This window comes from Haemaphysalis longicornis, unplaced genomic scaffold (genome assembly GCF_048455015.1).
Source record: "Haemaphysalis longicornis isolate Haplotype H1 unplaced genomic scaffold, Haemaphysalis longicornis Haplotype H1 scaffold_4, whole genome shotgun sequence".
In the NCBI taxonomy this organism is placed as follows: Eukaryota; Metazoa; Arthropoda; class Arachnida; order Ixodida; family Ixodidae; genus Haemaphysalis; species Haemaphysalis longicornis.
Genome location: NW_027526361.1, coordinates 7,195,539 through 7,210,318, shown reverse-complemented (window position 1 = coordinate 7,210,318; position 14,780 = coordinate 7,195,539). Strand labels below are relative to the sequence as shown.

The following is a 14,780-nucleotide window of genomic DNA, read 5'->3' as shown; positions in this document are numbered from 1 at the left end:
GGCTTTTGTTTTTGTATTTTCCCCGTCGTGATTATACGGCGCTATACAGGTCACTCACCGAGACGAGCTGGGAGCCAGACGAAACTTTTACTAGTACAGACGCAGCGGCGCAGCAGCTCACAGAATTTGTCGAGAACGCAGGTAAATAGCACACAACGAAAATATCAAGATACTCTCGTAAATACGTCCTTATGATTCACCAAAAAACTGCCCCGTACGTACGTACAAAGCGCCAGCTCGAGTTAGTGAGTTAACATTGCGTGTGCCGGCAAGAAGTTCAATGAAGGACGAGTTTTAGTAAACGTACTCTCGGTTGTGGTACCCCATCGTGTCCTGTGTAAAAAAGAACGCTACATCGAGCAAGCGCAGGCAGCCATAGGCATTGTCTATCCAACTGTCTCCGTAATTTTCGGTAGCTCCCATTTTACCCGAGCCATGCAAGGCCATTTGTGGAGCATTGCCATTTTGTTACATGTTGAGGAGGATCGCAGTGCATAAATAAAATGTGAGAATATGTACAGAGATAACTATCGTAAATACAGCTTGCACTGACATCTCCGTGAGCGCTGAGAAAGCTGAGAGCGCCAGTGAGAGCGGTAATGTCGCCGTGTGGAAGCCGCATGCGTTTCATGACAAGTACTTCAAGAGGCTAAAACGAGGCCCATTAAAGTGTGTCTACCTGTGCGCTCACCGGCACGCGCACGTGCAGGGGATCGCCCTGACAGCTTTCCCCTTGAAACCGGTCGGCCAGGGGCCACAACAGGAAAGCCTCCCAGCTGCATTATTCTCAGACGTCACATCTCTTGGGCAGCTGCGGCTGTTTTCGCACATAAGGCCCTTTTCTCGGCGCCACACCGCCGCCTCTTGGATCGAGCTCTCTGAAGCGTCTCAGGCGGCGCCCCGCCGATCTCCAGCATGTCGGGCGTGTACACGAAGAAATGCGTGGACGACGTTTTCGACACGTCCGAAGGAGCGCTGCCTTTCAAGTTGCAGCGCATTGCGGAGGAAGAGCTTGGGGAGACTCCGGCCAAGAAGCGCGAAGCCGTCGAGGAGCTCACGCAACTGCTGCTGGGTGAGACGCCTACGTGTGACTCCTCTATGTAGGTCACCCCCAACACGCTCGTTCGTAGATTTTGCGGGGCTTGCAGATGTACGCATGCCGGAAACTTGATACGAAAAAAAAAAATATCTTGCGCGTTGCACTAATTTACCATGTTCCATTGCTTTACACCCATTGCAGATTCGTTCTAAGTGTGGAAGCACGCCTCGTTTGGTTCGTCTGCATGGATTTACACGGTCCCATATGAATGAATCTTGCTTGTTCTCCTCAAGGGTGTGCTTCAGATCCAGCCTAAATTTCGCCCATTCGGCCTATTTTGATGTTGTTTAGCGCTCTGTCGCAGAGCGACGCCCAGGACGACTTTCCCTGCGCAGGCTCGCCTACTCCTATTTATTGACGGAATTGAATCATCGAGTTTAATAGTCGTGTAATGAAGGGTTGTCAGTACCCTTGTGCGGGTATGTAGAGCAGACAGTGAGCTAAGCTGGAAAGTGCGCACCCAGATTTGTCCTGTCCGGCCGTTTGAGTGTTGTGCGCTCTAATATCGTCACGGACTCCTAAATCCTGCACACGAGGCTGCTTACGAACGCCGTAAAAGCACCGCTTGTGGAAGACGCGCTCAGTGGCAAAATTTATGCTATGATAAAATACACTTACAACGAGCACCTGCAAAAGTAGCTCACCAGATCTGCACGGAAAACAGAATCAGCACTGCATGGCGTTTTTCGCTGTAGCGGCTCGCGCAATATAAGAAGCTAGCGCACCTCTGTACCCTTGCTGTATGTTACTGGTTGCAGCCGCACCGTGAAAAACAAAATCTGGCGGCTACAGTGATCAGATTATCGTCTCGGCTAATGTTCCTTTTCGTACACCCCATTACTGCCGGCACAGCCGAGCCCGGCCTCGACGCGAACACAGACGTGGCATTCCTTCTGCGCTTCCTTCGGGTCCGCAAGTACAACGTGGACCTCGCCCTGCAGACCCTCCGCAAGTACTACAGCAACCGTGCCGCCTGCCCTTCTATCTACCGCGAGTTCCTACCGTCAAAGGCGCCGGCAGCAGCCCGGAAGCTGCTTATGGTGTTGCCAGACAAAGACGTCCATGGCCGGCCCATCTTTCTCTGCAAGACAGGTAAGTATAACAATGACGACACGCAATAAGCAATCATGATGACCCCGGTCAATACTCTGCTACACGCGACTTGTTGGGGAAAGGAAAGCCGCGGAAATTATTATTTCGCATTTAGTCGAACCACGTCGGAAGTGTTTTATTGGTAAAGCAAAAGTTATGGGCGCACCTAAGCACATCTTATGATGTGCATGCGAGGACATTGCCTTTTTGCTAAGTGTGTCGCCGAGTTACGTCGCTGTGTTTAATGTTGCGATGTGGTGGATGAAAGTTTGTTCGCTCAGCAGAACAGCTGCATCTGCCACCGCCGTTGCCGGTGACCGATTTTCCCACGTGGCTCTGTGCACGCCCGGGAATTGCCCAGCAGTATGCTCTCCTTTTCTACGTGGTTCGTTTCCGATGCACGTGGCACAAAGCTTGTAGCAGGTATTTGGGAGAATTTCTGTGCCGCTCTTCTGCCACTGCTGTTCTGCACTGGCACCGCTCTCTTGAGAGCGGTGTTTTCACACATGGAGCCGAGTAGCACACTCTCGATGAACGCATCCGAATTCGGGCGGGAAACTCCCACGTTTTCCCCGTCCAACTGCACTCTGAATTCTTCCCCAACTCGAGCCTCCAGTGGAGGAGATCCTTGAAAGCGATTTTCGCATGTAAAGAAATTGCGGTATCATACACTTAGCTGAGTCGAAGCGACACATAGAGTGGAGGACAGACTCCGAATATGGCCATTTGTGTCCCATCAGGCTCTGATGTCGTGACTTTTGTCTGAAATTACGCGAGCCATGGATCAGGAGATCACGCTTCTGGTCGTTGGGCCAGAGTTCTGACTTATATCAAGGACGTTGCCCATCGGGGCTGGCGCGTTCTCTGGATAAGCTGGCTCACACTGTTTTTCTGAGGTCGTGGATGTCCGCAGACACTGCGATTCACGCTGATATTTCGTTGCGTTGCTTTATTTCCTCTCCTTGTCATATTCCGTACTTTCTTTTGTGTTGCCCATAAATTTCCCACAACCCTTTTTCCCGCAATTACATTCCGAGTATAGAAATTAAATTCATTTATTGTTACAATCCACAAATTTTAACACTCCCGGAATTAACTGGTCCTCCCTTACCGCTTCCGGGCGTGAAGCAAATATTTGCAATGCGCTGATAGACACAACGTTGTCATTTGGGCTATCCCAGATATTGTTCGGAAACACACGAATAAACGCTATACTAGACTTGGTATTTCTAAGCTCAAATCTTAACGAAAAAGGCTTCCACTGTGAAGTTATCGATGGAATCTCCGATCACAAGGCAGTACTTGTTTCTCTACCATGCGCAGTAAAAAAACCGCACTTTGCTATCACTTCCTTCTTGGATTTCAACCAAGCCGACGATAACTCTATTATCGACATGTTAGCCGAAGCCTTTGAATCCTTTTCGGCCCTAAGCATGAATAGTAATATTGATCTGTTGGTCAGCACATTCGAGAGCCTGGTTAAAACTAGCATCAAACGTTTCGTTCCTACTAAATCAAAAAAGAAAAATGTTGACGTTCCCTGGATGAATCGAGAAATTCTTCACTTATCGCGTCGCGTTCGCCGACTAAGGCGTTCCAAATCTACTAGTAGCCCGCAGAGCATAGCCAAATTCGATAAGGCAAAGAAAGAACTCGGGAGTAAAATGAAGTGCGCCAAGGATTTCTTTTTCGGAGTAGAGTTACAACGCCTGCTAACAACTAATCCCCGCAAATTTTGGTCATCAATATTGCCTAAAAGCACAATGTCAAACTCGTTTAAAATAAACAACGACATTATCAATGATCCCGTTATGATCTCTAGTGCCTTCAGTACTTTCTTTCATTCCGTGTTTAGCCGCGACAACGGCCAATGTCCAGAGTTCGCGAGCCGTAACCCTTCCACATCCTTGGATGATGTCACAGTTAGCGAGGAAGGCGTCCTAAATCTTATCCTGAACCTCAAAACAAAGAAATGCAGTGGACCAGATGGAATTCCGAATATGTTTCTTGTTCGGTACGCTTTATGGACATGCCGCTACCTAACTGTCATATTTAATAAATCACTTGAAACAAGTACAGTCCCGAGTTCATGGAAAATAGCAAAAGTGTTGGCATTATACAAATCCGGTGACAAGCAACTATTCAGTAATTACAGACCGATATCCCTTTCACCTTATTCAAGCAAATTGCTCGAGCATATAATTTACAAGCACATAATAGAATATTTGGAAAGGAATAACATACTGTCCAACGTTCAACACGGGTTCCGTCGAGGCTTCAGTACCATCACCCAGCTAACCGAATTTGCGCACGACATTGCTAACAATCTGAACAACGGAAAGCAAACAGACGCTATATTCATTGATTTTTCGAAAGCTTTCGATATAGTGCCTCACACAAAACTCATCTGCAAATTAAAAGCCATTTTAAATAACACAAAGATCGTCAATTGGATTTCGCATTTTCTCAGCAACCGATCGCAATATGTAGACTATAACGGATCCGAATCCCCAGTTTCCAGTGTGCCTTCCGGTGTTTGCCAGGGTTCTGTACTTGGTCCATTGTTATTCATACTCTACATAAACGACCTGCCTTATAATATCAACTCGAAGATTCGCTTTTACGCAGATGATTGCGTCTTATACGACACTATCACAACAAAACAAGATCACCACCGTCTTAACGAATCATTCTCAGCATTTTGTGCATGGTGCGAGTCATGGCAGATGACTATCAATTTCAATAAAACCGTAGTCATGTCGTTTACCCATAGCGCATCACCGTCCGATTTCACGTACTTTTCCAAGGGGGTGCAATTAGAAAAGGTCCCACACTACAAATATCTAGGCGTATACTTTACCAGTAATTTGTCCTGGTCCAAACATATCGATTTCATTTCTAACAAAGCACAAAGAAAACTTGGCTACCTGAAACGTACACTGTCTCAGGCCCCTCAACACACAAAGTTATTAATGTATAACACAATAATACGTCCGGTATTAGAATATGCATCTAACGTATGGAATCCACATAAACAGTGTGACATTAACCGCATTGAGGCAGTGCAAAAGAAAGCCGTCCGATTTATCTGCCGCAGATACGACCGCAACTTTTCCCCAACTGCTGCCCTACCATCGCTTAGCCTAAAAACCCTGTCAGCCCGCCGTCGCATCGATTCACTAAATTTTTTTCACCGCGTTGTTCATTCTACGCATCGTTTATCCACTTCCGAATATATCACCCTGGCCAAGCCTTCGACAACAAGAAGCAATAACCCCCTGAACATTTCCCCTTATCACCCACGCATCAACACGTTTAAGTTTAGTTTCTTTCCCCGAACCATAGAAGCATGGAATTCATTGCCAGGCAGCGTCCGTTCTCTTCAATCACAGAAATTTTTGGAAGCACTTGAAAATGACTAATCGATCCCTTGTTAATAATTTTTGTGTTTTGCAAACTTTGTGTATCAGTGCATAGGTGTATAAACGTGTTATTTGTAGGGCATATTGATGAGCGCACGGTATACTTGTGTTTCGTATGTTATGCATCCTCTATCAATATGTACTCATGTGACTTTGCCCATTATACGTTTTCTTGACTGTCGCGTTCATACCGCATCCTGCACTGCTAGTGTGGCAAATAGTCTGTATATTTTATTCATGTATGGCTGTACCCTGGTTCTCCCAAATCGATATTTTGTACCTACCCCCAGTCCTGCAATAGCCCCAAAGGGGCTGCAGTATGTTTAAATAAAATAAAATAAATAAAAAATAGGAAAACAAAAATGTTGAATTACTTCTGGGCTGAGTGATTAGCTTTCACATTCACAGCTGCATCATATTTCTCTACCCGCACTAATGGGTCCCTTATCCTTTATAGAGTGAATAAACGCCACCAATAACAACAATCCCTACGGTAGAACTTTTCGCTATAATACGTTTTTTCTCTTCCCTCCCGCCTATTCGCATTTCCAGGAGCTTGGGTGCCCGCCGAAGTTTCGTACGAGGACGTACAGCGAGCAGTTCTGCTCTGCCTGGAGCACTTGGCGTGCGACCCCGCGGCGCAAACCCTAGGAGTGGTGATCATCGTGGATTATGCCGGGCTCAGTGCTGACAAATTGCTCTACTTCAACATCGGTCTCATCAGGAGGATTCTGGAGTACATTCAGGTTACTGGCGCGGAATTTTTAGTCAGAGAAGCCTGGTTATGGACAGACAGACAGACAGACAGACAGACAGACAGACAGACAGACAGACAGACAGACAGACAGACAGACAGACAGACAGACAGACAGAACAGAACAGAACAGAACAGTGCAGAACAGAACAGAACAGTGCAGAACAGAACAGAACAGTACAGAACAGTACAGAACAGAACAGTACAGAACAGACAGACAGACAGACAGACAGACAGACAGACAGACAGACAGACAGACAGACAGACAGACAGACAAACAGACAGACAGACAGACAGACAGACAGACAGACAGACAGACAGACAGACAGACAGACAGACAGACAGACAGACCTACCCTTACTTTGGCACCACACCATGTCCGTTGCCTTAGGTCCGTTGCCAAATGGATTTATTACAGCCCGAGCCCGGTTTGAATTTCGTCACAAGAGGTATACACATGTACGCACGGCTAGGAACCGAATTGAGTAAGATGCCTGCGGCGTCCCTTCATGCTTGCCATTTAGGCATTGAGGTGCTTACTTAGCAAGGTTCTACTACACGCGCTGCCCGCTTAGTAACGCACACAGCACGTCGAGTGCTTCCATATTTTCGATTCTTGTCAAAATCAGCCTTTGCCACGTGGTGGGCTGGTTGATGGGCCAGTGCCTTGTGTTTGTAATCGACGTAGATGCATTCATTTGTTTAGCGATCCGTGCCGTGATGATATCCGTACATATATACAAGTATGTATAGAGACGATGATCACTTCTCTTGCGAGTGGTTAAGCAGAATATCTTCAGCGGACAGAAATGGGGGAGAGATCGTTACTTATACTTCAGAAGCCGTAATTTGGAGGCCTCCCTTGCAAAGATAGGGCGTATGTAGTGTTCTATAAATAGAGGGTTTTACACCTGGAAGCAATAGAATGTAATTTTTAAATGCATGTCATCCACAAGGCAGTACCTGGACAGCAGCTTCTCAGCCGCGGTTCCGTGCATACATTGAAAATGGCGTGCACAACTCGACTGGCGGGCGTTCACAGAGTTCGTTGGCAACAAAAAGACACCGCATTCCTATGGCGTTCTCTCCCCCTGACTAACATCTCCTACCGAGCTCACACGTACACTCCTGTAGCGAAATTCTCCGTTTTGCCCGTTTCGTGTCCGTTTCAAACTGTCCCTTTCGAGCGAACCCTGATTGTTTAAACTTTGGACGATCCAAAGCAAGCACGCCGGAGCTAGAGCGCTGAAACGCGGCTTCTCGGAGCATACGATTTGTAGCAGACGAGTTCGGCCGTTGCAGCACGGCCGTTCCAGTATTGACAAATAAATAAAAAAAATATACCGCTAATCGACCGGTTGTTGGATCGTCGGCGCTACAGGAGGGCAATAAAATTGTTGAGCTGTTCGAAGTGCCGGCAGAAATATCCTGCGAGCATTTCCGCTCTGCTGGGTTGAATATCTTGTTCTGGTCAGCCGAGAATTGTCGCCCGTACCTTCGTTAGGCCATCCCTCGAGAGCACTGAATTGAATAATCGTCTGCGAGCTAGCTAACGCTCCGCAGGTGCAGCGACATAAACGATCGTCTGCGAGCTTGATAGCTGTTGAGAAGACGACCGAAATTACCTAAGCACTGGGCATGACATTTATAAGCTTTTATTGGAATTTTACGAATACACATACCAGCTTAACGTTCGTAGACTTAACGTGCCACAGACACGTAGTTGGGGTCCAAGAGCGAAAAAAACTCAGCAGCCGTAGCCATTGTTGATGCTTCACTGCGACAGAAAACAGCTGGCTGCAGCTGCCATCTTCAATTTTGTCATGGAGAAATATTGTAGCGTTTACGTTTTCAAAATACGTTCAAATGATCACATAAAAGACAGTTCGAAATAGGTTTACATGCTTAAAATTTCTTTGCAACAACAGCGCTCCAAAATCAGGTTTTGGAATGCCTCCTGTTTACGGTCTTTTAAGTTTACTGTAAGCTTTTAAATTTAGTTTACTGTTTCCCCGATGGAAAATGACAAAAGTACTTATTGAGTTGTTGGTCACAAATGAAGGCGTACGGCAACTTTATGCTAAAATGATGTAGGGGATCCGTCCAAATCAGATGGGAACGCAAGCACCGTAAGTTTGCGGGCTCACTGTTTGCATACTGTGTGTAGTTTCTCTAACGATACTTTGACGAATTCGCCCAACCTCCTCGCTCACTTGAAGGTAGAGTGCCGAAAAAGAACATAATCAGTATTTTTGCCTCAACTGAATCTCAACCGTTATTTTATTAGCAGACTGAACCCCTACCGGAACTTCACGTTAACTTTCACTTCACTTTCACTTTCACTGAACTTTAAGAGAGAGAGAGAGAGAGAGAGAGAGAGAGAATTTTTTTCATTCATCGAGCAGAGGCTGATGTATGGGCCTCGCCCCGTGAAAGGCATCCCTAGTTAGGGATTCAGTGATTTCGACTGGCTGTCCCTGCCCGGGTCACCAGGTTGAGCTGGGCATGTAGGTCTGTGCTGGCCAGGGCCGCCCACCACTGCTCGAAGGTGGGGTTGGGAAGTGGGGGCAAGTATGGAGCGCGTTGGCACGCCCATACTGTATGGTATGGGTGCCAGGCATGGGATAATTAAGCACAGGGGGTAGGTTGTTGGTGGGGGAAGATGAGGCGGGATGAGAGGCGCCAGTGGCGGTGGGCGGCTGCGGAGAGTTTACCTCTGATGGGCGAGAATTTCTGTGTGGGCACTCAGATCTTTGGGAGGGGGGTTAGAAAGTAGCCACCGTCGGCAAGGGCTCGGGGTATCAAATCGCGAGCGTCGGCGTGAGCCGCTTCATTACTGGAGATGGCGGCGTGTCCAGGAGCCCAGACGGTGTGGGTGTCAGGGGTCGTCGATAATTTTTTTGAGGGTGAGTACGGCTGATAGAGAGATGCGGCCCATCTGGTAGAAATAACTCATCCAACCCAAGGTGGTTCAATAGACCCCCCCCCCCCCCCCCGGGGGGGGGGATGGTGGACATGTGACGTCACGGCCAAGCGCACGTGCTCGGTGCGGCCGGGCGGGTGGTTGGCAAAACATCCGGACCGGCATACGGCGCGTATGCAGAGGGGCTGCTTTGAACGCACGCAAAGTGCGAGTTTTTACTCGTGTGTTGGCTTTTCGGATGCCCTGGGGGGGGGGGGTTGCGCTTTCGGCTACGCAAATCATCCGAGCAAAACCAGCCGCATCAGACTCTTTCGCGTCCCCAAAAAGTTAAACTCTGCGGTTATTACAGATGGGCGCAATGCGTTGAAGAGGCTGGCAGCCGAAGCAGCGACATGGTCTGCTCCTATTCATAGCGACATTTCCCATTTTCGAAGTTCTGCATGCTGTTGCTCAAAGCGCTGTCACACCGCCTACATTGGCAGTCCACGCCGATTAGAGGCATGAAACGATGCTGTTCGTCAATCGTCTGCAATCGTGCAGCACCCGCAGAAATTCTGTTCAGTGAAATAGTTCTAGGGGGGGGGGGGGGGGGCGCTGCCTAGTTTTGACGAAGTAGAGTACAGTATTAAAGCTGCCTATCCGACGCGCAATGAACGTTTCGACGAGCGATTCGCGGTAGCCGCCTACCGCTAGATCGACAAGTTTGGTCGCATGTGGATCTGTTCAAGACAAGCGCGTGCTTGTAAGTGCGATAAATTGATTGCATGAGCAATAATATTACCCTTTGAAGCTGCAGTGAAACAGACTCTTGCCGTACCCGCATTTAGCACCATGCCTTTCCCGCGAGATGGGCCGCTTACGCGTCTGTGTTACTGCACACGGAACTCAAAAAATGAGTTTCCTCTAAGCGACCGGACTCAGTGAATGTATATTTTGTTGCGGTCTGCCGACACTGAGGTATCCAGCGGGGGGTATACACGAGGCTACTAACTTTGGCTATCAGGAAGTAATGACTACCAATAACTATTTTGTACCACTGTCACAAGCTGTGCGCGAACATTATGTGGCTGATATGTGTACTGTCACAATGGCGATTAACCGTTTAGCGATTTCACTGGCTAAAAAGCAAAAAAAAAAAAAACCCGGGAACTTATGTAGAGCACGACACCATCCGATATTGTTAGTGAAATATTTTTGGCTTAATTTTATTTTTGTTTTATTGCTATTTATTATACTTTGTCCTCCTTTCATGCTTTCCTTTTGCCCCTCGACATGAAATTTTACATACGCTACTGTCTCCGGGAACGCCAGGAGACCGAGAACAACAGTGTGCGCTTATTCGTGACAACACGGTACTTATATACAGGGAGAGGTCCGTACCCTGCTTGCTTGTGGGTTTCCGCACCTCGCGAAAGCGAGGCTTCAGCTGCTTTCTCGCCAGACGTTTCGAAAATTCCATTTACCCACCGACAAGAGCGAATACAATCGCTTAATCGGTAATACATTTAGGACTTGGTGTGGCTGATGCTGAGCTCTATTTCTTTTACAGGACTGTATGCCGATGCGAATGAAAGCCTTTCACACCGTGAGGCAGTCTTACGCGTTTGACTTGTTTTTTGCACTCGTCAAACCGTTCATCAAAGCCAAAATGGCCGAAAGGGTAAGCGGCATGTCCTCGCCCATTTTTATTGAAAAATTGGAAAAATTTATTCTCTGCATATTTTGTACGCGTCATCGATGAATGAGAAGCTTGACTGGAAACATTGCTTTGCGAATAACCAGAGAGTGCAGAAAAAGCAACTCCTCTTCCCTCCCGCCTCCCCCCCCCCCCCCCCCAAAAAAAAAAAAATGAAAAAATGGGCTTTAGGTGCGCTGTAATGAAGGGTCCTGTATTAATTTTTACCCGCTGGGGATCTTTGCACACCGAGATAACGACACGGAGGTGTTATTGTTTTTGGCCTCCATCTGAAATTCACGCCGCAGGAATGACGCACTGTGATACCCTCATAGAGTTTCATACTAATATATTTAGTATGAAACTCTATGGATACCCTGACAGCGACAATGACTAATTGCACCGGAAATGATGTTTGATGTGTCTAGACATCTGGTTGGTAGTAAACGAAATTTCCAACATTGGACTGAGTGACTGATATTGCAACAACCTCAGTAGAAGTATACAAGTGAAGTTAGCGTTTAATTTTTTTCCTCTGACTGCTCTTTTGTGTCTCAAAGTTTCGCTTCTACGGAGAAAACTTCGAGAAGCTCCACGAAGAGATACCGCCAAAGGCTTTGCCGGCGGAATACGGCGGCGAGGCACCACCTCTGGACTTCGACGCGTACTGGAGCCAAGTGGACGCCGAGGAGCAGAGCTTCGAGGAGACCAGACGCTTCGGCTACGCGGCAGCCGACGACCAACCGGAGCACCTCGAGCAGCCTCCGCACGAACTGACCAGCCTGTGACACGAGGAGTGCCCGCGAGATGGACAACACTGAGTGCTGTTTGTGTATGGAAATGTGGTCTCCGCGTCACGCCTCATTAAATAAAAGCTGACATCCTACGGTAGGATGTCAGCAACATGAATCGTAGAAGCTTCGAGTGCTGCAGGACACCTAGTTAAAATCAAACCAAAGCGGGCAAAGTAAAAAAAGAAGATGCAAGAATGTTATCTATCCCCAGTAGGCACTTCACGGAACTATGATGAAGAGCCGCGGTTTGTTATATTAAATACCGTCCGAAATGCAGAGATGCATTCACAATACATTTACAACAGAATAATAATGGAGCGTTTCTAAAAAAAAATTACCTAAGCATGCAGCTCGTTTGTTCGAGCTCGAACCTGTCATCAACGTCGAAATTTGTGGTCTATTTCGTTTAACCCCAAGAACGTCTACCACAGTTACGTGCTTTAGGAATTATAGATCCAGTAAGAAATTAAACCCAGCCGCTGAGAGAGACAGAGAAAAAAACTTTTGAGCATCATTTGGGCCAACGACAAGTGGTGATCAACGCCTGCATGGAGGGTGCCACTGACCTGGAGGGCGAGTGCTTGCTGGACCTGAGGATCCGGCCTGCCTAGCGCCGCCTCCCAGTGCTCCACAGAAGAGATGAGAGGGAAGGATTTGTCAGTGCATTGCCAGATCTGCTGAACAGCGGAGCTCGTGTGTCGGCTCGGACGTCAATGGGCGCGGGCCCGAGAACGGCACCGCCGTCGCCGCGCAAATTCTACTCTTCGCGCAAAGGAATGGGCAGCTAAACGTCGGCGGAGTGAGGCACCCTCCCCTCTCCGTCGCATAACGGGAGGGGGAGGAACCCACCCCTGCGGAACCACTCCGCACTCTATCAGTGGGTCTGGGAACCTGCCCTACGCGTGCGTGACGCATGACCTACAACAGACTGGTGAAAGGGCTCGACCTACACCAGCCCTGCTGTTAAATCCCCTAATCCGCCTAAGCACTTCTCATCAGTTGTGAATGTGCAAGCTATAATGCCCCAATGAATGCCGCTGAGTGCCCATATGAACACCGCAGGGCGCTCTGCTCAGTGCAGAGCGCCCTGGATTCCTGGTGACTGCTGCGCCGCTGGGCGAGAGGAGCAGACACGGCTACAGAGTGTCGACTCGGTGCCGCTGCATCGCCTCTCTTTTTAGTTATCACCTAGCCCTGCGCTCTCCAGTCGCTCCTTAACAGCGCGATTCCTTTCGTTGTGTTTCATTTCTGATGCACGCGGCATGCTCATTCCCTTTGCGCACGTGCTATGAAGCACATTGCAGCCAATGGAAATTTAGCAGCTGCAATTTCCGCGCCGGGTTTCTGGCATGGCAATGATCCACTTAATTCTGGCAATGGTCCGCTTAACTCCCTGACATTAAAATAAGCTTCGTCTATGGGAGAGCCGGCGGACATCTTGGAAACCCCGTTATAGCTGTCACTCTCACCTTGTCCAGTCGTTTTGTAAGCCAGCTGTGGTGACAGGATGAAAATAACGGGGCGTCTGCGCGATACTTTTTGCCGCGATTGTCGAGGTTTCGAGAGATGGGTTTTGGTCTTGGCGACACTCTACAGATAAGTGGTCGTACTCCAGAAGAGCGACAAATTTAACTGCAGGTTGTTTTTCTTGATTATGTAACATTGCCAACTGACATGTGCTGTGGCCACGGATGTGAACAAAAAAATTACTCGAATCAATACGTGACAGCACCGTCGTCGAGTATCCTGCTAGCGGAGCTGTCGGAGACGTCAGACAAAGGTTAAAGTACTTCTTAGACAACAGGTTCTTGTTGTCAGCCTAAAAATGGGCTGGCGATTACGATACCCCCTAATGCGATATTTGGGCGCAGCAGCAGTGCGCTGAGGCAGCACTCACTCGTGGGTTCTCTAGACGGCAGCGATGATGAGCTTCTGCGTCGGCGGCGCTAAGGGCGTCTCAGGAAGGGAACGTGACCCGTGTCTTAGGCACGGTAAATGAATACGCAGTTTGCGCTGCTGAGCACGAGGTCGCGGGTTCGATTCCGGGCCGCGGCGGCAGCTTTTCTGATGGAGGCGAAAAACAAAAACGCCCGTGTGTACGAGATTTCGGCGCACGTTAAAGATCCCCAGGTGGTCAAAATTAATCCGGAGCCCTCCACTACGGAGCGCCTCATCGCCTGCGTTGCGTCGGCGCGTTAAACCCTACAATCAATCAACAAATGAATACGCAGTGTTGTTGTTGGTGGTGGTAGAAACTTTTATTGTGCCTGGTTCTGTTTTCCTTTTCTTTTTTTTTTTTCCTTTTTTGCGGCCAACCTTCGACCCGGAGTGGCCTGGGCTTCCTATAAGCCTTGCGAGAGCTCCGGCGCTAAACAGCCACCTCTGACGCGGTGACGGCCCCGGTACACCGGCTGCGCATACTACGTCACCCGGGAGGGGTGCTGCCTCCGACCATCGCATCGGCGACATGGAGGTCGTCGAAGTCAATGGCGAGTCAATTTCACCTGAAGAATTCGAAAGGGACGCAGGATGCATGTCCAGCCACCGCCAACGCAACAGACGAGCGATCAGCAAGCTATGCCTAACGGCAGAACAAGCACGCGACGCCAGAAGGTCATCGAATTTCGACACCCGCCACAAAACACTCCACGAAGCACCCACGCAACTCGCAACTACCACGGGCCCCGCATTCGTATACTGCTGGTGCAACGTTTGAAAACACTACAGAAAACGTTCTTTGTGAGTATTTTAAGCTTTAGGGTACTTTGAGCTGGTTTGGCTAGGAATTCTAAAGAAGTCGCGCCGCCATGACAGCGACTTTATGTTTTGTCAACAGTGATTACTGAGTTTTCAGTCGTATTTGCGTCTTTCTGTCTGAAACCGACTACATTATTTATGCCCATCTCCATCAATCTTTTCCTGCTTCTCCTCTTCTGTGCCTCTCTTCCAATGTGCTGTGTTTTTCCTCCCCGTCTCAGTTATCTGATGGTTGTAGAAATTTCTGCTTCTAAGCGGAAAAAA

The 14,780-nt window shown here is 48.4% G+C and overlaps 1 protein-coding gene across 1 annotated transcript in view; it reads left to right on the top strand.

The window, feature by feature from the left end:
* Positions 1-782: 782 nt before the first annotated feature.
* LOC144179270 (uncharacterized) overlaps positions 783-14,780 on the top strand; it is a 36,957-nt gene continuing 22,959 nt past the window's right edge. Inside the window, exons 1-5 of the mRNA XM_077707561.1 lie at positions 783-1,072; positions 1,952-2,191; positions 6,166-6,359; positions 10,840-10,950; positions 11,526-11,749. Coding sequence (XP_077563687.1) covers positions 916-1,072; positions 1,952-2,191; positions 6,166-6,359; positions 10,840-10,950; positions 11,526-11,749 — 926 coding nt within the window. The 5' untranslated portion in view covers positions 783-915. The remainder of the gene's footprint in view (positions 1,073-1,951; positions 2,192-6,165; positions 6,360-10,839; positions 10,951-11,525; positions 11,750-14,780) is intronic.